General features: G+C 44.5%; 1 protein-coding gene and 1 long non-coding RNA gene across 7 annotated transcripts in view; one reads left to right on the plus strand and one right to left on the minus strand.

The window, feature by feature from the left end:
- Positions 1 to 23,059, plus strand: part of LOC309620024 — a 335,464-nt gene that overhangs the window by 42,628 nt on the left and 269,777 nt on the right. The gene's annotated exons all lie outside the window — the stretch shown is intronic.
- Positions 1 to 23,059, minus strand: part of MID1 (midline 1) — a 397,732-nt gene that overhangs the window by 1,957 nt on the left and 372,716 nt on the right. For 5 of the 6 annotated variants that reach the window (XM_082375669.1, XM_082375672.1, XM_082375671.1 and 2 more), the window contains exon 10: positions 13,562 to 17,651. The exons of the other annotated variant lie outside the window; for it this stretch is intronic. In XM_082375669.1, coding sequence (XP_082231795.1) covers positions 17,303 to 17,651 — 349 coding nt within the window. In that variant the 3' untranslated portion in view covers positions 13,562 to 17,302. Of the gene's footprint in view, positions 1 to 13,561; positions 17,652 to 23,059 lie in introns of those variants that run through there. 6 annotated transcript variants of the gene reach the window in all.

A 23,059-nucleotide genomic window follows, 5' to 3' on the forward strand; every position in this document is an offset into this window, starting at 1 on the left:
TCTATTTTGTCTGATATGAGTATTGTGACCCCTGCTTTCTTGTCATTTCCCTTTGCATGAAATATCTTTTTTCCATCTCTTATGTGTGTCCTTTGCCCTAAAGTGGGTCTCTTGTAGGCAGCATATTGTAGGCTCTTGTTTTTTTTATTCAATCTGCCACTCTGTGTCTTTTGATTGGAGCCTTTAGTCCATTGACATTTAAGGTAATTATTGATAGATATCTATTTATTGCCATTTTAAACCTTATTTTCCCATTGATCTTATTTCTCTTTGTCCCTTTCTTTTTGTTTTTCCTTTCGTGGCTTGATGATTTTTTTTGTATTATGCTTTTGTTCTTTTCTTTTTGTTTTTTGTGAATCTACTGTATGTTTTTGATTTATGGTTGCCCTATTTTTTAAGTATGTTAACCCCTCTATATCTACTTGCTTTAGACTGGTAGTCATATAGGCTCAAACACATTCTAGAAAAAAATATCTACCTTTTCTTACTCTCCTCCCTGACATTTTATGATTTTGCATCTTCATGTTCGTCCTTTTGCTATTCATTGTGGTTATCATTGCTTTCACAGAAATTTTTTGATTTAAAAAAAAATCTGTGTACTGGCTTATTTAAGTGATTTACTTTCCAATTGTGATCTTCCCTTTCCTCTGTATTCTTACTTCTTTTCTATTTAGAGAAGAAGACCTTTTAATATTTCCTTTAGGATAGGTTTAGTACTGCTGTATTCTTTTAGTTTTTGCTTGTCTGAGAAATTCTTTTTCTCTCCTTCTATTCTAAATGATAATCTTTCTGGGTAGAGTATCCTAGGTTGCAGATTTTTTCCCTTTCAGGACTTTGAATATCTCTTGCCACTCCCTTCTGGCCTGCAACGTTTCTGTAGAGAAATCAGCTGATAGACTTATGGGGGTTCCCTTGTAATTAACTCTTTGTTTTTCTCTTGCTGCCTTTAGAATCCTCTCTTTATCTTTAACTTTTGCCATTTTTATTGTAATATGTCTTGGTGTAGGTCTGTTTGGGTTTATCTTGTTCAGAACCCTCTGTGCTTCCTGTATCTGGATATGTGTTTCCTTCTTTAGGTTTGGGAAGTTTTCAGCCATAATTTCTTCAAATACATTTTCAATCCTCTTTTCTCTTTCTTTTCCTCTTGGGATCCCTATTATGCATACATTGGCACACTTTATATTATCCCATAGGTCTCTTATATTGCTTTCATTTTTTTTTTTCAATTGGGTTTCTGCTGTTGTTCTAATTGGGTGATTTCCATTATTTTATCTTCCAGATCACTTATTCATTCTGCTATTCATAGCCTTTATTTTTTATTTTAAAAATATTTATTTATTTGGCTGTGCTGGGTCTTAGTTGTGGCACATGGGATCTTCATTGCCGCGTGTGGGATCTTCATTACCACGTGCTGGATCTTTAGTTGTGGCATGCAGAATCTTTAGTTGCAGCATGTGGAATCTTTAGTTGCGGCTGTGGAATCTTTAGTTGCGGCTGTGGAATCTTTAGTTGCGGCATGTGGGATCTAGTTCCCTGACCAGGGATTGAACCCGGGCCCCCTGCATTGGGAGCATGGAGTCTTGACCGCTGGACCACCAGGGAGGTCCCTATTCATAGCCTTTAATTCAGCTTTCTTCTCTTCAAATGAATTCGCTAATTTTTCTTGGCTCTTCCTTATAGTTTCTAGTTCTTTTTACAGTAGTCTGCGTTTATGTCAATAGCCTTTCTTAATTCCTTCAGTATTTTCATTATCTCCTTTTTAAACTCAGTGTCTATTAGAATGAAGAGGTCCGTTTCATTGTTTGTTCTTTGAGGGGAATTCTCTTGATCTTTTATTTGGATGTGGTTCCTCTGCTTCTTCATTTTACTTATATTTCTCTTGCTCTATGAGTTTAGAAGAAATAATTATATACTGTGGTCTTGGAGGGCTATTTTTATGTGGGAATGTCCCTGTGTAGCCTGCGTGGATTTAATATTTTTTGGTGCAAGGGCTGTTTTTAGTATGGATGCCTGCCACCTCTTTCCTCAGTGTGTGCTGGCCACTAACCTCTTGATAGGATGTGTGACTGGTGTTATGGATATTGAGTGGGGCCTCCTCTTTGCTCTGTGGTTGTCACTGCCCTGTCAGGGGCAGGGTCTGCTCCCTAGTTGTTGGAGTGGAAGCCCCCAGGTCTGTTTCTGAGCTTCATTTCTGATCTGCAGTGTGAGGCAGGCGGGATTGGAGGGCTCCCACTGGGAGAGGAGCCACTGAGTATTCGTCTGCTGGAGCTGTTCACCTGTGAGCGTGCTCTGTTGTGTCACTTTTCACCCATTGTGCGGGCTCACAAAGTACACTGCTGTTGGCATTGCCCTCGGCCCCACCTCATTCGTGGGTGTGCTGGCAATTGGCCCTGGTGTCTCTCAGGCACTGTTTTCACCAGGCCACCAGGACAGATCCACTGAAGTCAGGTCCAAGGACTGCAGTAATCATGCACCTGGACCTGCTGTGGGAGCTATGGAGGCAGCTCAGACTCTGGCCCAGCCCAGCCCCCATGTGTACGCACCCACAAAGCCCACAGCTGCTAAGGTCAGACCTGTCCCAGCCACAGGAGCACCTGTTGTCCATTCGGATGTTCCACAGGTGCTGAATTTGCAAAGCCATCAGTGGAGGTATAAATCAGTGGTTCACACAGCCCTGGAGAGAGATTTCAGCTCTGCTTCCTAAGTTGCACAGCCCCTGGGGCTCAGCTGTAATTTCAGCCCCACCACTGCATGTGGGCAACCCACCAGCGTCTGATCCTGGGGCTGCCAAGGAGGTGGCCGGGGCATGAGAGCCTGCCCAGGCGGGAGCTTCTCCTGGAGCCTGCAGAGGCAGGGATTGGCACGTGGGGAAAGAGGCTGCTATGGTCTCCCCGCCCCTCCCTTTGCATGCCACTTAACAATGGCGCTCTGTTTCTATGGCGGCCTGGGCTGCTTCTGAGAACACTCCCCACTGTGGTGCCCCACACTCCAGCCCCTTCAGGCTGTCTCCATGCAGCCAACAGCAGTCCTCTTCCCAGGTCTGTCCTCTAAACCCCAAGTTCCAGCACTCAGCCCCCACCCATACCAGAGGACATGCGTCTCAGGCTGGGGTGCGCAGGATGGTGGCACAGACCTTCTGTGTAGGTCTCTCTCTGTCCTGCCTGCCGCAAACCAGCTGTTGTGCTCTCCTCTAAGCCTCCGAAGCTCCTTTTCTGTCCCAGCTGATCTCCCCACTGGTGAGGGGGCTTCCCAGGGTGCGGGAACCTCTCCTCTCCTTTAGCTCCCTCCCAGGGGTGCAGATTCCATCCCACTTCCTCTTTTTTTTTTTTCCTTTCTCACAGCCGGGTATGTGGAGATCTTTCTTGTCCTTTCAGGTGTTTGAAGTCTTCTGCTTTTGTTCAGTAGGTGTTCTGTGAGAATTTGTAGATACATTTGTAGATATATTCTTGATGTATTTGTGGAAAGAGGTGAGTCCCACTTCCTACTACTCTGTCATCTTGATTTCTCTGCTGATCATATGGTTTTTATTCTTCAATTTGTTAATGTGGTATATCACATTGATTGATTTATGGATATTGAAAATTCTTGCCTCCCTGGGATAAATCCCATTTGATCATGGTGTATGATCCCTTTAACGTCTTGTATTTGGTTGCTAATATTTTGTTGAGGATTTTTACATCTATGTTTATCAGTGATATTGGCCTGTAATTACCTTTTTTGTGATACCTTTGTCTGGTTTTGGTATCAGGGTGATGCTGGCCTCATAGAATGAATTCAGAAGTGTTCCTTTCTCTTTACTTTTTTGGAATAGTCTGAGAAGGATAGGTGTTAACTCTTCTCTAAATGTTTGGTGGAACTCACCTGTGAAGCCATCTGGTCCTGCACTTTTTTGTTGGGAGTTTTAAAATTACTGATTCAGTTTCATTCACGTTAGTTGGTCTGTTCATATTTTCTATTCCTTCTTGGTTCAGTCTTGGGAGGTTGTACCTTTCTAAGAATTTGTCCATTTCTTCAAGGTTGTCCATTTTATTGGCATATAGTTGTTCGTAGTAGTCTCTTAAGGTCCTTTGTATTTCAGTGGGGTCAGTTGTGACTTCTCCTTTTTCATTTCCGATGTTATAGATGTGGTCCATCTCCCTTTTTTCTTGATGACTCTGGCTAAAGGTTTATTAGTTTTGTTTATCTTTTCAAAGAACCAGCTCTTAGTTTTATTGATCTTTTCTATTGTTTTTTTAGTCTCTATTCCATTTATTTCTGCTCTGATCTTTATGATTTCTTTCCTTCTAGTAACTTTGGGTTTTGTTTGTTCTTCTTTCTCTAGTTCCTTTAGATGTAAGGTTAGATTATTTGAGATTTTTCTTGTTTCCTGAGGTAGGCTTGTATCACTATAAACTTCCTTCTTAGAAGTGCTATTGCTGCGTTCCATAGGTTTTAGATCATCATGCTTTCATTTTCATTTGTCTCTAGGTATTTTTAAATGTCTTCTTGATTTCTTCAGTGATACATTGGTTGTTTAGTAGCATATTGTTTAGCTTCGATGTGTTTGTGTTTTTTGCATTTTTTTCTTTTTTTTTTTAATAAATGTATTTATTTACTTATTTATTTTTTGGGTGTGTTGGGTCTTCGTTTCTGCGCGAGGGCTTTCTCCAGTTGCGGCGAGCGGGGGCCACTCTTCATCGCGGTGCGCGGGCCCCTCACCGTCGCGGCCTCTCCCGCTGCGGAGCACAGGCTCCAGACGCGCAGGCTCAGCAACTGTGGCTCACGGGCCCAGCCGCTCCGCGGCACGCGGGATCCTCCCAGACCAGGGCTCGAACCCGTGTCCCCCGCATCGGCAGGCAGACTCTCAACCACTGTGCCACCAGGGAAGCCCGCATTTTTTTCTTATAGTTGATCTCTAGTCTCATAGCATTGTTGGTCAGAAAAGATGGTTGATATGATTTCAGTTTTCTTAAATTTACCGCGGCTTGTTTTGTGGCCTTGCATGTGATCTATCCTGGAGCATGTTCCTTGTGCACTTGAAAAAATGTGTGTTCTGCTACTTTCGGATGAATGGAGAAGTGGCCTTCTTTAGGAGACGTCCTATACATCCCAGTAGTGCACTCCCCTCTCATTACCCAAGCTGTATGCTTTACTCCCCTCTCATTACCCAAGCTGTATGCTTTAGGGGTTCCCCCTATGAGGGCTGATGAGTCCTTCTGTTGTGGTGGGCTATGTGGGTGACCTGGTAGGCTTGGTTAGCTCCTAAATCCAGTTGGTTGCCAGACCCTGCCTTGTGTGGAGGCTGCCGGGTCATGAGGAAGCTGACTGTAGAAACCTAGGGGACTCCAGGGCTAGTGCTGGCTCACTGGTGGGTGAAGCCAGATCCTGGAGTTATTGCTGAAGTACTTGCAGGCAGAGCTGAGTCCTGGAGTTTGGCTGCAGGGCCCAGGTGATCCCAGAGCTGGTGTCAGATCACTGGTGGTGAGGGGGCGATTCCTGAGACAGTTGTGTACAGGGTCCAGGGTGTCCTGAAGCTTATGTTGGCCTGCTGCTAGGCAGGGACAGGTCTTAGCTGGTCCCTGGGTAGGGTCTGGCCTACGGTGGGCAGGCTGGGTGTGTAGGCTGCAGCATTGTAGTCTTGCTGCATCTGGTATGTGCACCCTGGCGGGTGAGGCTGGTCTGGAGGCTAATGCAAGCTTCCTAGAGGGCAGAGCTGGTGCCTGCCCGTTGGTGGGTGGAGCTGGGTCCTGGCCCTCTGGTGGGCAGGGCTGTGTTTAAGGGCTATGTCTAGAGGCGGCTGTGGGCTCAGAAAGTCTTTAGGCAGCATGTCTGCTGATGAGTGGGGCTGTGTCCCTACTCAGTTAGTTGCTTGGCCTGAGGTGTCGTAGCGCTGGTGCCTACCAGCTGTTGGGTGGTACCAGGTCTTGGTGCTAATGAACTAGAGGGAGGATCCCACCATGGTGCCCTCCTACACCAGTGTCCATGTGGTAGAAGCTCCCCAGAACGGCTGCCATCAGGGTCTCTGTCCCCAGGGTTATCTGCAGGCACCACCCCCCCTACTCTGCCTCTCCAGGAGACTCTCTAAGACCAGCAGGTGGGTCTGGCCCAGGCTCCTATCAAAATAGTGCTTTTGCCCTGGGTCCCGGTGCATTTGAGATTTTGTGTTCCCCCTTTAAGAGTGAAGTCTCTATTTCCTCCAGTCGTTTGGGACTCCTGAAATTAAGCCCTGCTGGCCTTCAGAACCAAATGCTCTGGGGGCTCATCTTCCTGGTGCAGGACCCCCAGGCTGGGGAGCCTGACATGGGGCTCAGAACTCTCACTCCTGGGGACTTCCCTGGTGGCGCAGTGGTTAAGAATCCGCCTGCCAATGCAAGGGACACAGGTTCGAGCCCTGGTCCAGAAAGATCCCACATGCTGTGGAGCAGCTAAGCCCATGCGCCACAACTACTGAAGCCCACGCTTAGAGCCCATGAGCCACAACTACTGAAGCCCGTGCATCTAGAGCCCGTGCTCCGCAACAAGAGAAGCCATCGCAATATGAAGCCCACGCACCACAACGAAGAGTAGCCCCCAGTTGCCGCAACTAGAGAAAGCCCGTGCGCAGCAAAGAAGACCCAACACAGCCAATAAATAAGCAAACAAACAAACAAACTCTCCTGTGGGAGAACCTCTGCACTATAATTATTCTCCAGTTTGTGGGTCACCCACCTGGGTGTATGGGACTTGATTATATCGTGAGTCTGCTCCTCCTAGCCATCTTGGTGTGGTTCCTTCTTTTTGTAGAAGTTCTTTCCTGGTAGTTTCCAGTCTTTTTTGTCGATGGTTGTTCTGCAAATCGTTCTGATTTTGGTGTGCTCATGAGAGGAGGTGAGCTCTGGATCTTTCTACTCCGCCATCTTGGCCAATTTCTGTATTTGTATTTTTTGCGGGCTCCAGTTCCAGGAGGAAGAGGGCTTCTGACATTCCTGCCTCCCTCTCTGCTGACGTAACCGACAGCACACTGGGCGGGCCTGGGGTGTTGAGCCAGTGAGCTGGACAATGCCTGCATTATCAAGAGTCCTCACAAGTGACCCAGCGGCCTGGGAGCGGAGGAGGGAATAGAAAATTGGTAGGAAGGTGATGTGAGAAGATTCTGTGGACAGAAGGGATGTCATCATGATATAGGATGGATGTCTCCACTGAAGTGTTTATTAGGTCACTGGTCCTCAAAGAGGAGTGACTGTGCCCCCATCCCCCACCCCACAGGAGACATTTGGCAGTTGTCTGGAGACATAGTTGGTTGTCACAACTGGGTCGGGGGTGCTTTTGGTATCTCGTGGTCAGAGGCCAGGGATGTTGCTATACATCCTACAGTGCACGGGAGAGCCCCATAACAAGAAACTTTTCAACCCCAGATGTCCATGGTGCCAAGGCAGAGAACTCCTGCTTTAGAGACGGGACAGCTAGAGAAAGGACTGAACAGAGTCGAAACTGGGCATCAGAAGACTTTGTCCACAGGGACTTCCCTGGCGGTCCAGGGGTTAAGACTTCAAGCTTCCACTGCAGGGCACGTGGGTTCAATCCCTAGTTGGGGAACTAAGATCCCACATGCTGCTCGGCCCCCCGAAAAAAGAAGAAGAAGACGACTTCGTCCACAGAACAAGTGAGATGAGGAAGAAAGAGTATATCCGGAAATACACTCAAAAGATACCGGCTTTCCCATCCTGTGTGTCCATGAGGGTAGAAGATTGTACTTGGCAATCTCATTAGACCCTCAGTACATAAGCACACAAAGTTCGTAATATCCTGCCTAAATTGAAAATGAAAACTTGACACCCGGACTGTAATTAGCGAGAATGAACAACTTCCTCATTTTTCCCCAATTCGCCAGGGCATTGTAACACTCAGTCATCTCATTTCCTTCCAGAGCTGTAAAGGTGTCATGATTTCAGTCTCCCTGCAGTGGAATTTTTCTGCAACACGGAGCCTGGTCATTGCACTTTGGGGATGTTTTGGACGGCTGGGTCTGACAGCATGAAGGGAAATTGTTCACATTTGCGTCTCGGATGCTGTCTTGAGCTGTGTTGATTTTCCTCCCGTCAGGGCTGTCCCCGAGGACTTCCTGGTTTTAAGCGCAAAAACCTCAGGAAAGAGTGAGCTGCCTTTAAAGGTCAGCTGCCCCAGCATGGGCGGTCACTCTCTGAAATCGTGCAGACGGCAGCCCAGAGCACTGCTTCTGTGCTGATCCAGGAGTATCTCTTTGGCCTGGCTTCCTGCAGGGAGGGGAGGCCTGTGGCATTTCTCTGGGCTGTCCTCCATGCCCGGGGTGTCTCCCCGTGGCCATCTGTGAGAACGATTGGACTCTCATCTCTTGCTTGATAAATGTTCGCATTGTTCAAGCACCTCCACCAAGAAAAGATGGATTGACTTGGAAATTTTAGAGAAATACATGTATTTCAGAGCCTAGAAATGAAGCCCAGGAGGGAGCAGTTGGCCTTATGTTTTTGGCACTGAGTCCAGCGGCATTGCTTAATGAGAACTGCCTGTCTAGCAGGATCAAGGGCTCGGGCTCTGCAGGCTGGTTGGCCCCGTGAACTCTGGGGTTGAGGGTTCACGCCCTGGCACTTCTGCTTCCAGTCAATCATTTGAAAGTTGCAAACATCCTCCTACCAGCAACCTTCTCCATTTCAGGATGTCCTGAGTGCCAGGTCCGGAATGCGGGGAGAGAGCAAGAGGCAACCGATAACAGATGCTGCGATTTGGACGCCCTCCCCTCCTTTCTCTGTGTGTACCAAGTCCCCAGGGGCTGAAGGGCAGAGGCCTTGATTGCGCTCACTGGTCCACGATGAGGGCTAGACATTTATTCTTGTTTGTGTCTCTTGCTGCTTCTGAACCTGGCCTCGTCAAGAGGGATTTGCCCCAAGGCCTGACATACGGATTTAAACCAGGAATAGTCATCTCTGTCATCATCTACAGTAACTTATCTATTGGAGTAACAGCCTCCAAAATGCAGTAGGCCTGAGCAAAATACATAGCCAACTCCCTTTGGATAGGTTTGCCCCAAATTTTCCAATTCCAGACCCTGAACTAACCCTGTCTTCACTCCCACTTTCATTCTTCTGGGGGGGGTGAAAGAAAAGGGGAAGAAGAGGGAATCATGCTTTCCTTGTTAAGTGAATTGGCTCCTAGGAAATGTTCCTTGTTTGGAAGTCTCCTTGGTCTGCTGTTAATACAGGTACCCCAGCTTTCTTTGGGTGAGTGCTTGTGTGCTGTATCTTTTACCATCTGTACTGGAGGAACTTCAACACAGCTCAACAGTAGCTGGGTTCTCTGTCCTTGAACTCCTTCCGACCTGACCTTCAACATGGACTCTGAACTTCCCAGGCAGTGGAAGTTCTCCACTTGGAATGCCACCCAATGGCTGTGTTGCCTGCTTGCTCACCTTGATCTTAGGTCACCAACTTGGGTGCTCCTGCTCAGAAATGAGAAAGGAGGCTGGGAATTCCCTGGTGGGCCAGTGATTAGGACTTGGAGCTTGCATTGGACGGGGTTGGGGGGGCCCGGGTTTGATCCCTGGTTGGGGAACTAAGATCTTGCAAGCTAAGCGGTGTGGCCAAAAAAAAACAAAAACAAAAACATAAAACTAGAAAGGAGGCTGGGACTCTGTGATGCTGTCGTGAAGAATAGGGAGTCTGGTTTCTAAGAAAATGAGTAGACCTTCCGCGAAGGTGGGACACCAAGGTCAGAGGGGACCTTCTCCCAGACCAAGGTTGACTGTGATACCCTAGAGCTCATTTTATTTGCACTTGGATTGTCTTAGAGTGTGGGATGAGCTGAGCCATTAAGAATTATATAAGCACAACTTCAGACTTCGAATTCAGGGATGGGAGCCAGGCGGGAGATGATAAAAGACACTGATGGGCAGATTTACTTGCCCAATTTTGAGGGTTTCTTTTCTGTTGGATGACCTGAAGCCACTATGAAGACAGGATGGAATTTGCTAGCAGGTAGATTTTCTAGCTTTTATTTTGATATTATTTTTCATTGTGCAGGTATATGTGGTTTCTGCCAATATGAAGCACTTATTCATTTATTTATTTTTAACACAAGTCTTTTAAAGAGAAGAGTTGAAGTCACGGGGTGGGGGTGGTTTAAGAGAAAGTTGCAAGTAGAACACATTCATGAGACGTTGGAATTCTACTCTAAATATTTCTTGAGCACATACTATGTGGCACACGTTGAGCCAAGTCAATCCTGGTCTCAGCCTTCAGTAATATTACAGTCTAGTGGTGGCAAAGAAACAAGTAGTAAACAAAATTTACAGAAAGAAATGCTAAGCTGCAATTGTGAACAGAGGCAGAGTGCTTTGTGAATCAGTTCTAGGGGAACTTGGCTCAGGCAGATGAGGAGAACACTTTACAGGAAATGGTGGTCGAGAAGTAATCAAAAATATTAGCAGTAGGTAAGGAGGTGAGGGAAGGGTGGTCCCAGGAGAGGTCTGTGGCAGAGCAGAGCATCGATACAGCAGCCAGTGTAGCCGGAGCGCAGGGAATAAGGCGAGAATGATCCAAGATGATGCTTGGGAAATATTCAGGGAGAAGGCCATGGAGGATCTCATAGGAACAGTGGAGGAGTTTCATGGAAAGTATCAAGAGACGGAACACTTTGAAAAAGTTTAAGTCAGTGTGTGTGGGTCAGAAGCGGGGATAAGAATGGTGGGAGAAGCATGTTGGGGTATGTGTGACGTGATCCCACTTAGAGATGACCTTGGCTGCTCTGGGGGATGAGTTGAAAGAGAAGATGCAGTGTGGATTACAGGTAGACTGGTTAGCAGGTTATGTCAGCTGTAGAGTGAGATGTGAAAGCTTGGAGTTTTTGTGCAGACGTAGAGAGGAGGTCAGTTAGAGCTCTTTAAGAGAGAAAATCAAAAGGACTTGGTGACAGACTAGACACGGAGGGTGAGGAAGACATCAAACATGAACCTTTCATTTTTGGTTCATGAAACTGGCTGGAGACGGCAAGGTTGGGGGGAAGAGACCCCGAGTGCCTTTTTGGACACATTGCATTTGAGGTGCCCTTTAGGCATCCAGAAGCGATGACCAAGTAAGCGGGTCAATATATGGGGCTGAGCTCAGCAGGGAAATGAGAGCTGGAGATAGAGATTTGGGAGGCATCTGCCCAAAGTGGTGAAGGAGGAGATGGTGTGGATGGCGCGTTGTCTAGGGAGGGATTAAGAAAGAACCGAAGCGGGTTAACATCTCAAAAGCTGCTGTGTGCCGAGACGAGGCCAGACATTCATGGGAATGTGTATTGATGCAGATGACATTGCTGACATCACTGAACACTGTTTGGTGGAGTGAAGACACTGAATGCCTGATGCGAGTGAGGGGGGGGAGGTATGATGAGAAGCGAGGAAACAGAAGCAGAACATCTGAACTGCCCTTTGAGAAGCTTGACGGAAAAGAGGAGGTGAGAGAGAGGGCAGAAGCTGAAGGGAGAATAAGACTGGGGAAGGGGTGAGATAAGCTTTATTACCTGAAATATTTTACTAAACAACTTTTAATGACCATCATCAAAAATTGAGCTTTGAGGATAAATAGACCATGCTAAAGAACCAATGTTCATTAAATCATTTTTCTCTGTCTCTCCTTAATTGGTAATTGGTTTTTGGCCATGACAGATTTGCTTGTTAATTGCCATACTTCCTATTTAATCATGCCTTTATAATTCTCTTAGAGAACATGGCTGAAAAAGATTCAGAGGGAGACCTGAATTCCTTTCCATAAATCACCTATATTAAGACAGGACAACTACAAGAGAGGTTTTTCCATAAGCCCTTGACCCCATTTTAATTTTACACTCTTGAAAGTACATCCCACAGTGAGAATGGTACTCCAGGGAAAGGGATCTTGCAAGTTCCACATGTCTCTTTTTATGCTCCTATTATAATCACAAGCAGCTCTCTTCTTCAACCTGTTTTGCTTCTCTAATTTACAAAATAATAATTTGTAAAAGAGGGGAATGGGGGCTGCTCTCTGGAGTGTGTGACATGCCCTTCAGGTTGACTTTGAAAGGTGATTAATTACAGCAGCGTCTGTTTCAAAAGTTCAAATTAAATGTACTTCAAAACTCTTGCTAAAGGGAATATATTTTACACCTGTCACTTGTGAGAAGGGCTGATTTAAGTCAAAATTATGAAGGAGGTAAAGCTAATCACTAGAACGGGCACACCCTACTCTGTTGAACGAAAGAATCTTTTAATAGCCCTTGAGTGGCCCTGTCTTAAGCACTCGGTAACGAATTCTCCATGAGTTCTGTGATTGCAGAATTGATGTAATTCAGTGTTGGAAAGGACTTGTGAGCTCAGAGGCCCAGAGCCATGAGGGGACATGGCTGAGTCCCCAGCGAGTGAGGGATAGACAATGCACTGGAGGTTTCAGGCCGCTGGTCCAGCACTGTATCTGCTGTGGCCCATCACAGCGTGGGACAAATGTGCCCCGTGCTTGTTGTTGTAAATAAAGTTTTATTGGAACAGAGCCACACCCATTCGTTTACACATCCTCTCTGGCTGCTTTCACTCTCCAGCTGCAGAGCTGAGTAGTTGTTAGACAGTATGGCCTGCAAACCTTAGAAGAGTTCCTCTCTGACGCTGACAGAAAAGGGGCCGAGACCTGTGCTGCTAGATAGCGTTGGCTGCCAATCCTGGCTGCACTCGAGAATCACTTCAAAGAAAAGCACAGGGTGGTGGGCCGCACTCTGGACCTTCTCATCCCATCTTTCAGGATGGGATCCAGAAATTGGCATTTGTTTAAAAAAAAAAAAAAAAAGATTTTCATGCTCAGCCAGGTTAAGAGTCACTGCATTACATCATGCTGCCTCTAAAGCACATGACCTTGAAAAGACATTTCAGGCTATAAGTGCGTGTTTATATGGGATATGAGCCTGGAGAATGCCCTCTAGAGCGGCGCTTCACGCACGTCCGCTAGTATCAGAATCCCCCGGAGGGCTGGTTGGAACTCTGATCGCTGGGTCCCAGCCCAGCAGATTCTGCCCAGTAGGTCTGGGGTTACACGTGCCAGAGAGCTGGCACGTGTAACAAGCATGCAGGTGCCACTCATGCCGCAGACCCATGACCACAGTCTGCAGAGCGCCGACTTAGGTCAAAAAGGCTTGCATCTCTAATGAAAGTCAAGTCCCGTTAGCCAGGGGAGGGGGCTGGCGATAGATTCATGGACCAACTGCTGGGATGGTTCCGGACCACGCTGTGAAGACCGCCACCCATCTGCTCACATCCTCCTTGCCCTCCCCTCCTCCACCCCAGCCGGAAGCCTGGAAACCAAGCCATTCTTCTTCCAATCTCTGCTCCTGTACAGGTTTTCTCTTACTGCGTCTTTACATTCTCCGGGGACTATTTTGTGTCTTGTACAGTAACTGTATTTTGATTAGAGAGAGGCCGGACGGTGGAGGCGGGAAAGTTTCAAGCATAAAAGAAAATGGGTATGTTGCGAAGTAGTATAAAGATTAGCAGAAGTTGAATCAGTATTTGTGGGAATCGTGGATGTGAACACACACACTGGCAAAAAAGGCAACAGAGACAGGCAGAGACAGAGGGCGTGGGAACCACAAAAATGATTTTATTTTCAACCAGAAAGCAACAGCAATGGAGAGTCTGGGCTGAGGGCCTGGCAGCGTGACTCAAGTACCAGGGATTGAATTTGTTCGGGTGCAAGGAGCAGCATACAGAGACCTTTCATTTCCAAACTAAGCAAATCACATCCAAATCTTTGTGACGCTTGTCAGTGGATTTCTATCTACACAGGCTTGGGCTTGCTTTTCAGATTTTTCAAGCAATTTTGTAAATATTTTTTTTAAAGGGAAGGAGCCACTGCAGTGAAGGTTTTGGTGCCCCCTTTCTTTTCTTTCTGATATACCAGGCATTGAATCAATTACAGGAAAAGTTAAAAAAAAAAAACAAAATTTGTGAGGGTTCTGATTTAAAAAGCCAAACCAAACCAAAATAAGAGTTTCTCATCTGCGGCACGATTGATATTTTGGGCCGGATAATTCCTTGTCGTAGCACAGCCTCTGAGCAGCAGCCCTGGTCTCTACCCACTAGATGCCAGTAGCACTTCCCCCAAGTTGGGCCAACCAAAGATGACTCCAGACTTCACCATATCGCCCCTTGGTTCAGACGCGCTATTTTAGAAACATTCTCCTGCCCCCATTACCGTCTCTGTATCCTTTTTAAACCAGACCATCAGGTTCCCAACACCGAAAGCACATGTACGCTCCCAGACATGTGGATCTCTCTGCAGGCACTGCATTTGTGCCTGGAGCCGAAATGGAATGCCGTGTCCACTGGGGGGCGCTGGTTTGGTTCCTCAGGAAGTCTCTAGATCTCAGTACCATGATAAAATGCCTCTTTGTCCTCAGGCCTTTTCCTCTTCTCCAGCAGAAACTCTCATCCATATGTGCAGTCAGTTTTTGAAGTCATTTTCTTTTAAAGCTGGAAAGAAAATCTTCACCCAAGCCCACTCTCATCTTAATCCACCTAGATTCCTACTTGAATTATATGGCCAGCCACTTGTGACATGGGATCCAGGGTTCTTCATTTGTATCCACCAGAAAGAGAGGTACCATGTTTCTGAGTTCTGTTATGAGGACTGGCTATATAATTTGCAAGGCCCAGAGCAAAATGAAAATGCAGGCCCCCTTGTCCAAACATTATTAAGCATTTCAAGATGGTTCCAGCACTGTTCACACACCCATGACGTCAGACCTGGTAGCCTTGGTTGACGCTGTATCACTTTTGTGTATTAATGTAATTGGCATTGCCAGCTCTTTCTCCCCCATGTTGCGGTGCCTCCTGTGAAGTAAGAACCTCAAAAACAAAATGCCGTGCCCCCAATCCGTTTAAAGAATTGTACTGCAGCAAATGTTTATAGCATATATTTTTCTGGCTTTCAAAGAAAATCCACATGGAAATCTTTCTACATCATTACAGTAATGAAAGTAAACACTGTGGCCTTTCATCATATACATATTTTCCTGTAAATATGACAACATGGAAATAGTAATTGCTATTATCCACAATGTTTTTAAGTTAGCAAAGAGTGAGACTTCCACAACAAAATGATACATAATCCCTCTTGTCCTTATAAAAATAGCCAAAACATAACCTAAATGGCTTTCAGTGAAAGTTGGAGTAGTAACTTCTTTATATTGAAAAGCATTATAATTCATGGAAATATTGTCCTCGTAAATGCTTTAGATTAACATCATAAGGCAAACTGGAGCATTTATTGTACCTGGAGACCATGATTTTAAGAACCTCAGAAGCTGAGTTTTAGACCCTTTTATTTAAAACCTGTTAGTGTACAAAGTGCACGAAAATATCCATTATTCAGCTACCAAAAAAGTATGTAAAAATTACTAAGCCAACCCTTTTGGTTTATTCAGGGAAGGCCAATGCACATTGTTTTTATAGTGTAAGAAGAAAAAAATCCCATTAAGTTTCCAGACAATGATTAATGTTTTTTTTTCTATTGAGGCGTCCATCTTTTAGATGTGAAATTGTCCTAAGTCGCTGTCAAAATATTCATCTGGGTATAAATAATATAGTAAATATATAGAATCTGTTAAGAAAAAGGAGCGCATCTGCCAATGAAGAGGCAGGAGCACCGGGGAAGCCACCCATGAAGTCCAGATTCGTCATCACGTAACACGATGCTGAAACAGGGGGTCTGTGGACGAATTTCAAAGAAACACTTGGTTGATTTGCTCAAAAACAAAATCAGTAAAAACAATGTCTAAATCCCCCAGTCTGTTCAGTCAAAACGGCCAACCCAGTAGCCCAGATAAATATTTTAGCAAATGAAATGGTTGATGGATGTCACGCCCTTCGTCAAGGTAGAACCAATGCCAGATTCCTGGCCCAAGTCCAAGGACGGCTTAAAAAAGTCTTAATTCACGGACCGCTCCAACGTGTCAGGTCAGCACGCCAAGCATCCCATCTGACATGGCGTTAGCAGGTTCTACTAGCAGGTTCCGGAGTGGGAATAGTGGGTTTGATTTTTTTTTTGTTTTTTCTTACAACTCTATGGTAAACTACACTAGAATATAGAGGGACTTCTACATCTTTCAAGAGGTGTTCAATAAAAGTCTGTTTATAATAACTTTTGAGGCACGTATACTGGAGAACAGTACTTTATGCAATGTCCCTTGTCATTACCAACTCATATATATTAAGTGTTTTTCGGGTGACTTACAGTTGGATGTGGTAGTGGCAGTTGGGACCACGTGTTGACGTCCCGGAGAGCAAAATCGATCCAAAGTGGTGTTGCCATTTGTGACAGAAAATGTTTATTTCCTCAGCCCCAGAGACAAAAATTATTCGGGGGAGGGGGGACACAGGACAGCTATTAAACATAGTGAAGAAATTTCACAGGCCTAAAGAAACTATTAAAAGGAAATAGATTTCTATCATGTCACAGAATCCCACTTCCGAGAAAACGCAAATCAGCCTGAATTTTTGAATAATCAGTAGGATTCAAGGTGACTTTTCTCAACTGCAATCTCATTCTTCATGTTCTCCCAGCATCCTTAATCCTGGGAAAAACAGGGCAATATGTGGCCAAAGGTTTCAGAACCTTTCTTTCCAGCATCATCCCACCAGCCATTGGAGGGTAATTACAGATTTCACTATGGCAGATTCCAAGCTCCCAAGTCAAGTCTTTCCATTCTCTCTCTTGCTCTCTCCATCCTACTTGAACCCAATACATTTTTCTGACATCACAGTTAAAACACTTCAAGATAAACCAGAGTAAGAAAGCCTGTTTAACTTCCCTACTAGATTCAAAACTATTTTTTATTTTGAAAATAGTTGCATACTGTTATGCAGTGTTGGGGTGACAGGACCTCCCACGGGATCCGTAGGAAATAGGATGTGAGAAGGTAGATAAGCACACAGAACGTTTTTCTCGAGCCCAGAGACTGTGCTGAAATAAAGGTGGTCAAGAGCTGGTAAACTTACGGGCCTCCTAATGTGCAAAACCAGAGAATTCCTAAGAGTTGTAATCCTGGTTATGTTCCTTTTATAAATAACCTATAAATTTTCCTGTAAATACAAAAAAAAAAAAAAGGTGAAGAAATTATTAAAGCCTGTACTTGATACAAAACACAGTGAAAGGGAGGAATCGCCCGTTTGGAGTCCTATCTTAGCGGATTTCTGGATACTTTCTGGTGAGATTTAATCACATTCTGGAAGCCTGTGTTTTCTGTGTCCCCGAAATGGTGGCCACCACCCTTTCTATTCCCCGGAAGACAGCTCCGCGGGGCCACGTGCTCACGGCAGCTGCTCTGTGCAATCCAGATGGTCTGGGATGGGGAGGCCGGTTATGATGGTCAGACATTTGTTCCACACAGTGAAGGTGGGGCACACAGGCTGCGAGAATGTGATGTCGAAAGTGTAGAGGTGGATGGAGTTCAAGGCATCGTAGAAAGCGATGGAGCCGTTATCGTAGTCCAGCAGGATGCCGACGCGCCGGAGGTGGGGGGCTGGCTCGATGGGGATCTCCTTGCTGTTGTGTCTCACCACCCAGGTATTGTGGCAGCGGCACAGCGCCCATGAAGCAGAGTTCTTGCCAATCCACTCATGCTTTGGGGCTGATTTGTAAGCGAGGCCAATGGCATACCTGCAGACACAAAACAGCAACGACAAAAACCATGAGCCATGTTGCACACACGTGTGAAATCCTTTCTGTGGTCCTCAGGGGTCAGGAAAACGCGATCCTCTGTCGTCCCTGTTCATTCTTCAGTGCAAGCTGGCAAGAACCCTGAACCCACGTTCCTCATCTTTTTCCCTTCCGAACATAGAGTGGGCAGAAAGGGGCCACTGTATTGACCCACATTCCCGTTTTCAGTTCAGGCGTTACAAGAGAATTGAAACTTTGTGTTCTGCTGTCTTTTTTTTTTTTTTTTTTTTTTTTTTACGTTCATGAAGACCCACGCGACGAATTCTCTAGACCAGTGCCGTCCAGTAGAACTTTCTGCAATGATGGACATGTTCTGCTCTGTTCAGTATGGTAGCCACGAGCCGCATGTGGCTATTGGGCACTTGAACTGTGGCTGGTGTGAGTGAGGAACTGAATTTTAAATTTATTCAATTTTAATGAAATTAAACTATTTAAAGAGCTACCAAATTGGACAGCACAACTCTAGACTTCTCCTTTTGACCTTCTTTGAATTTTTCAACTGACAACTTGTCTGTCATTTTCCATGATTTCAAAAGGCAAGCATGGAGAATGATTTTCATTTATGGGGATAAGTTCTTTGTCCTCTCTCAGCCTCAGTTTCCTCATCTGGAACACAGGGACAATGACCGTCATTGTGTCTCAGGGTTATTTTGAGGAGTTAAGGAAAGAATACGTGTACAACCCCAGGCACAAGGCCTGGCATATAATATCCACTAATTGTTATTAGTTTTGCCCAGTGACACACGACTAATAACTACCAGAATCAGAATTTGAACGTAGAATGACTCAAAAGGCCACAAACTTAAATAACACTCTCTAATGCCTTTCCTCACCAGAAGAGCCCTTTTGGTTTTATTTCCTACTATATTTTTAAAAAATCTGACTGTCTCTGAGAAGATGGATATCCTACTTATTCTAAATGTCCTCTCACTGCTCAAAAAAAAAAAAGTTAAGAATTCTCTCTACAGTGTTCTAAGCTGCTTAATCTGTTTTCACCCTGCTGAAGTTTGCCTCCATAATATTTGTAGTATTTCATAGTTATTGAGATAAGCAAACCCCATCATTCTTAATAAATAGTGACTGATTCAGAGTTCCATTCTTACAGTAGAAACTAGTCTAGCTGGATATTGACATATGGTACCTTACCCATTGCAGAGAGAAAAACTTCATTGGTCTTTGATAAAACAGACATTCTTTCGAAAATCATGTGCTGGATTTAAAATACAATCACTTAAAGAGTGGTGTGTTTAAAAAAGAAAATAAGATAACACACCATGACTGAATTAAAAGAGGATGGACTTCGTCATCTGTTCAGCCCAGGGTACCAGCCTGTGTGCCGTCAAACCGGCCTTTTCTCTTCCCTCTTGTCAATCCTGCTCTGCATCTCAGGGACAATCCTGGGGCTGCATTTCCCAGAGTCCTCCTTCCAATAAGAGTCTGCGTCAGATTCAGCCACTGACACCCTTGCACAAGATCCAGAAGTTCTAACAGGAGGGGAAACACTGTTTTCAAGATAGTAGACAGTGGAGGTGAGGTCTGTGGAAGCTTCCAGGCAAACTCCTGGGTATAAGTTGTCTCTGGGCTGTGGGTAGCTTTCCAGCTTCATGGACTGGAGCCGTGGGCTCCCTGACCTGCGCTCCCAGCCCTTCCAGGGCCCCTGGAAGCCTCTGGCTCTCTTCCTCCTTGGTGTACCTAGAATGACTTCTGTTTTTCTCAGAACCCTAACAGACACTCGGGAAAGGTTTTCGTTTTGCAATTTTAAGTCTTCTCCCTCAAGATGTTCTCTCTGTCCTGGCAGGTGCCATTTCCCTTTTCAGATAATTTGGAACTTGCCTTTGCATCACAAAATAGCTGCATGTCTGTACTGTTTCCTTCTTGTTGCTACACACTGTTTTCATTTTTTGTTAAAGAACTTTGACGTTTCTTTTCCATATGAACCTTAACTGAACCCCCTACGAAGCAGCTGTGGCAGGTATGACTGACTTCATGTAGCAAGTGGGAAAACCAAGAGGTTAAAATGAGGAGCAAAATCCAGACTCTCGCCTCCCCTACCCCGCCCCGCCGCTTAACTCGGGGCCCAGTAATCTTTGCGTGAACCCACGTTAACACCATTTCCTAAAGCACCAAGAGCACATTAACAGCCTTAGAGTAAGAAAATAACTCCGTGTATAGTCCATTAAGCAAAGGAAAACACCATTATATTATCATTAATCTGTAAAACTATGTACATCTTTCCACCGAGCTTGAAAGGTGCAGGCAGAAGGCAGTGTTCCATTAAGGTGTTTCTCAGCAGTGTTAACATGCCCCAGGGCACGGATCATAACGTACGTGTTAATTTCAAGTCAGGACTCTATGTCACGAGAAAATATCTGTGTCATTAGCTGTTGCAAATCAAGGTACTACAGGCATTTTTGATCATAAGCGTCACCCTTTCCTCCCAGGAAATGTTCAGCTACTTTCTACATGAGAATTTTCTGCAGTGGACACAAGTTTGTAAAGATCCGAAAGTGTGGTGATTAATTTGAGAACCTTTTTCCCTCCTCGTGAGTTGGTTTTGACATCTGGTGTTTTCAAGGCAGTGCTGATCTGTGTTTGTATAACTGAAGTGGTCTGGTGGAATTCCCCACACCATTCATCAATGGGAATGAGGTCATAATGGTCAGGTATCATTTATCATAAGTAATTATTAATGGAGTTGTAATTATTTAGACACTGGATTCCATCCCAGATTAACAGAGTCCGTTAATTAACTAGAAATGTTTGCTCTTCTGCACCTGCAAAAATTCACTGTATTTTCCTTTGGGCTTTTATCTTGCCCCAGTGCAGCTACAAACTATAAATGCCAGTCTGGCCCAGAGTGGGGGAAGGATTTGTCCTCTACCCTCCAGTGGAATGTTGGAACAGGAATGTTCTGGGCAAAGAGAACCGTGTAGGTGGCAAGAGAAAAGAAACCTACTTGCTTGGCTAATATAGGGACCGTTGTTGGGAGAAATAAGACACCCAAGTTTATGATTTGACTTCTTGGATTTTGCACGACTTGTACCAACACTGTAAAGGACTTAGACACACTGCATTGTCTGCCTAGATTTGAATTGAAAGTTTTTGTTTTTTTTTTTTTAATAAATAAGTGTTTTAGCATTCTGATCTCAAAAGTAACACTGTTAATAATACTCATCATCTTCAAGTTAGGCAGTTGTTTTTTTTTAGGCAAAGATTAAACTATCACTCATGAAGTACACCACAGTTAGCCCTAAAGCGTATTTTTTTTCATTTCCTTTATGGTTTATTACAGGATACATATTTTTAAAATTTTTCCTGGAGGATAGTTGATTTACAATGTTGTGTTAGTTTCAGGTGTACAGCAAAGTGAATCAGTTATACATATACATATATCCACTCTTTTTTAGATTCTTTTCCCATATAGGTCATGACAGAATATTGAGTAGAGTTCCCTGTGCTATACAGTAGGTCCTTACTAGTTATCTGTTTTATATAGTAGTGTGTATCTGTCAATCTCAATCTTTTCCTCCCCCCACCCCATAACCATAAGTTTGTTTTCTACATCTGTGCCTCTATTTCTGTTTTGTAAGTTCATTTGTATCATTTTTATTAGATTCCACATAGAAGTGATAGCATATGGTATTTGTCTTTCTCTTTCTGACTGACTTCACTTAGTATGATCATCTCTAGGTCCATCCATGTTGCTGCAAATGGCATTATTTTGTTCTTTTTTATGACTAATTATTACAGGATAGTGAATACAGTTCCCTGTGCTATATACAGTAGGACCTTGTTGTTTATCCATTCTATATGTATTAGTTTGCATCTGCTAATCCCAAACTCCCAATCCATCCCTACCCCGCCCCCACCCCTACTTGGCAACCACAAGTCTGTTCTCTACGTGAGTCTGTTTCTGCTTCTTAGAGAATTTCATTTGTGTCATATTTTAGATTCCACATATAAGTGATATCATATGGTATTTCTTTTTCTGACTTACTTCACTTAGTATGATCATCTCGAGGTCCAGCCATGTTGCTGCAAATAGCATTATTTCGTTCTTTTTTTTATGGCTGAGTAATATTCCAGTGTATATATGTACCACATCTTCTTTATCCATTCCTCTGTCCATGTACATTTAGGCTGCTTCCATGTCCTGGCTATTGTAAATAGTGCTGTTGTGAACATAGGGGTGCATGTATCTTTTCGAATTAGAGTTTTGTCTGGGTATATGCCCAGGAGTGGGATTGCAGGATCATATGGCAACTCTATTTTTAGTTTTTGGAGGAACCTCTGTACTGTTCTCCATAGTGGCTGCACCAGTTTACATTCCCACCAATGATGTAGGAGGGTTGCCTTTTCTCCACACCCTCTCCAGGATTTGTTATTTGTAGACTTTTTGATGATGGCCAGTCTGACCGGTGAGAGGTGGTACCTCACTGTAGTTCTGATTTGCATTTCTCTAATCATTAGTGATGTTGAGCATCGTTTCATGTGCCTGTTTGGCCATCTGCATGTCTTCTTTGGAAAAAGTCTGTTTAGGTCTTTTGCCCATTTTTTGATTGGGTTGTTTGTTTTTTTTGTTGTTGAGTTGTATGACCTGTTTGTATATTTTGGAAATTAAGCCCTTGTCAGTCGCATCATTTGTGAATATTTTCTCCCCATCCGTAGGTTATCTTTTTGTTTTGTTTATGGTTTCCTTTGCTGTGCAAAAGCTTCTAAGTTTGATTAGGTCCCATTTGTTTATTTTTGCTTTTATTTCTATTGCTTTGGATTTCTATTGCTTCGGTAGACTGACCTAAGAAACCATTGGTACGATTTGTGTCAGAGAACGTTTTGCCTATGTTCTCTTCCAGGAGTTTTATGGTGTCATGCCTTATGTTTAAGTCCTTAAGCCATTTTGAGTTTATCTTTGTGTATGGTGAGAGGGTGTGTTCTAACTTCATCGATTTACATGTGGCTGTCCAACTTTCCCAACACCACTTGCTGAAGAGACTGGCTTTTTCCCATTGTATATTCTTGCCTCCTTTGTCGAAGATTAATTGACCGTAGGTGTGTGGGTTAATTTTGGGGTTCTCTATTCTGTTCCATTGATCCATGTTTGTTTTTGTGCCAATACCATGCTGTTTGATTACTATAGCTTTGTAGTATTATTGTCTGAAGTCTGGGAGGATTATGCCTCCTGCCTAAAGTGTAATTATAATGTTTCAAAAATACAGCATGGTGGTTAAGAGCGGGGGTTAGCAAACCACAACCCATGGGCCAAATCTGGCCCTCTGCTTGTTTTCATAAATGAAGTTGTATTGGCACCCAGCCACACCCATGCATGGATGTGTGGTCTATGGCTGCTT

Source organism: Balaenoptera borealis, assembly GCF_965194805.1.
Source record: "Balaenoptera borealis genome assembly, chromosome: X".
Taxonomy (NCBI): Eukaryota; Metazoa; Chordata; class Mammalia; order Artiodactyla; family Balaenopteridae; genus Balaenoptera; species Balaenoptera borealis.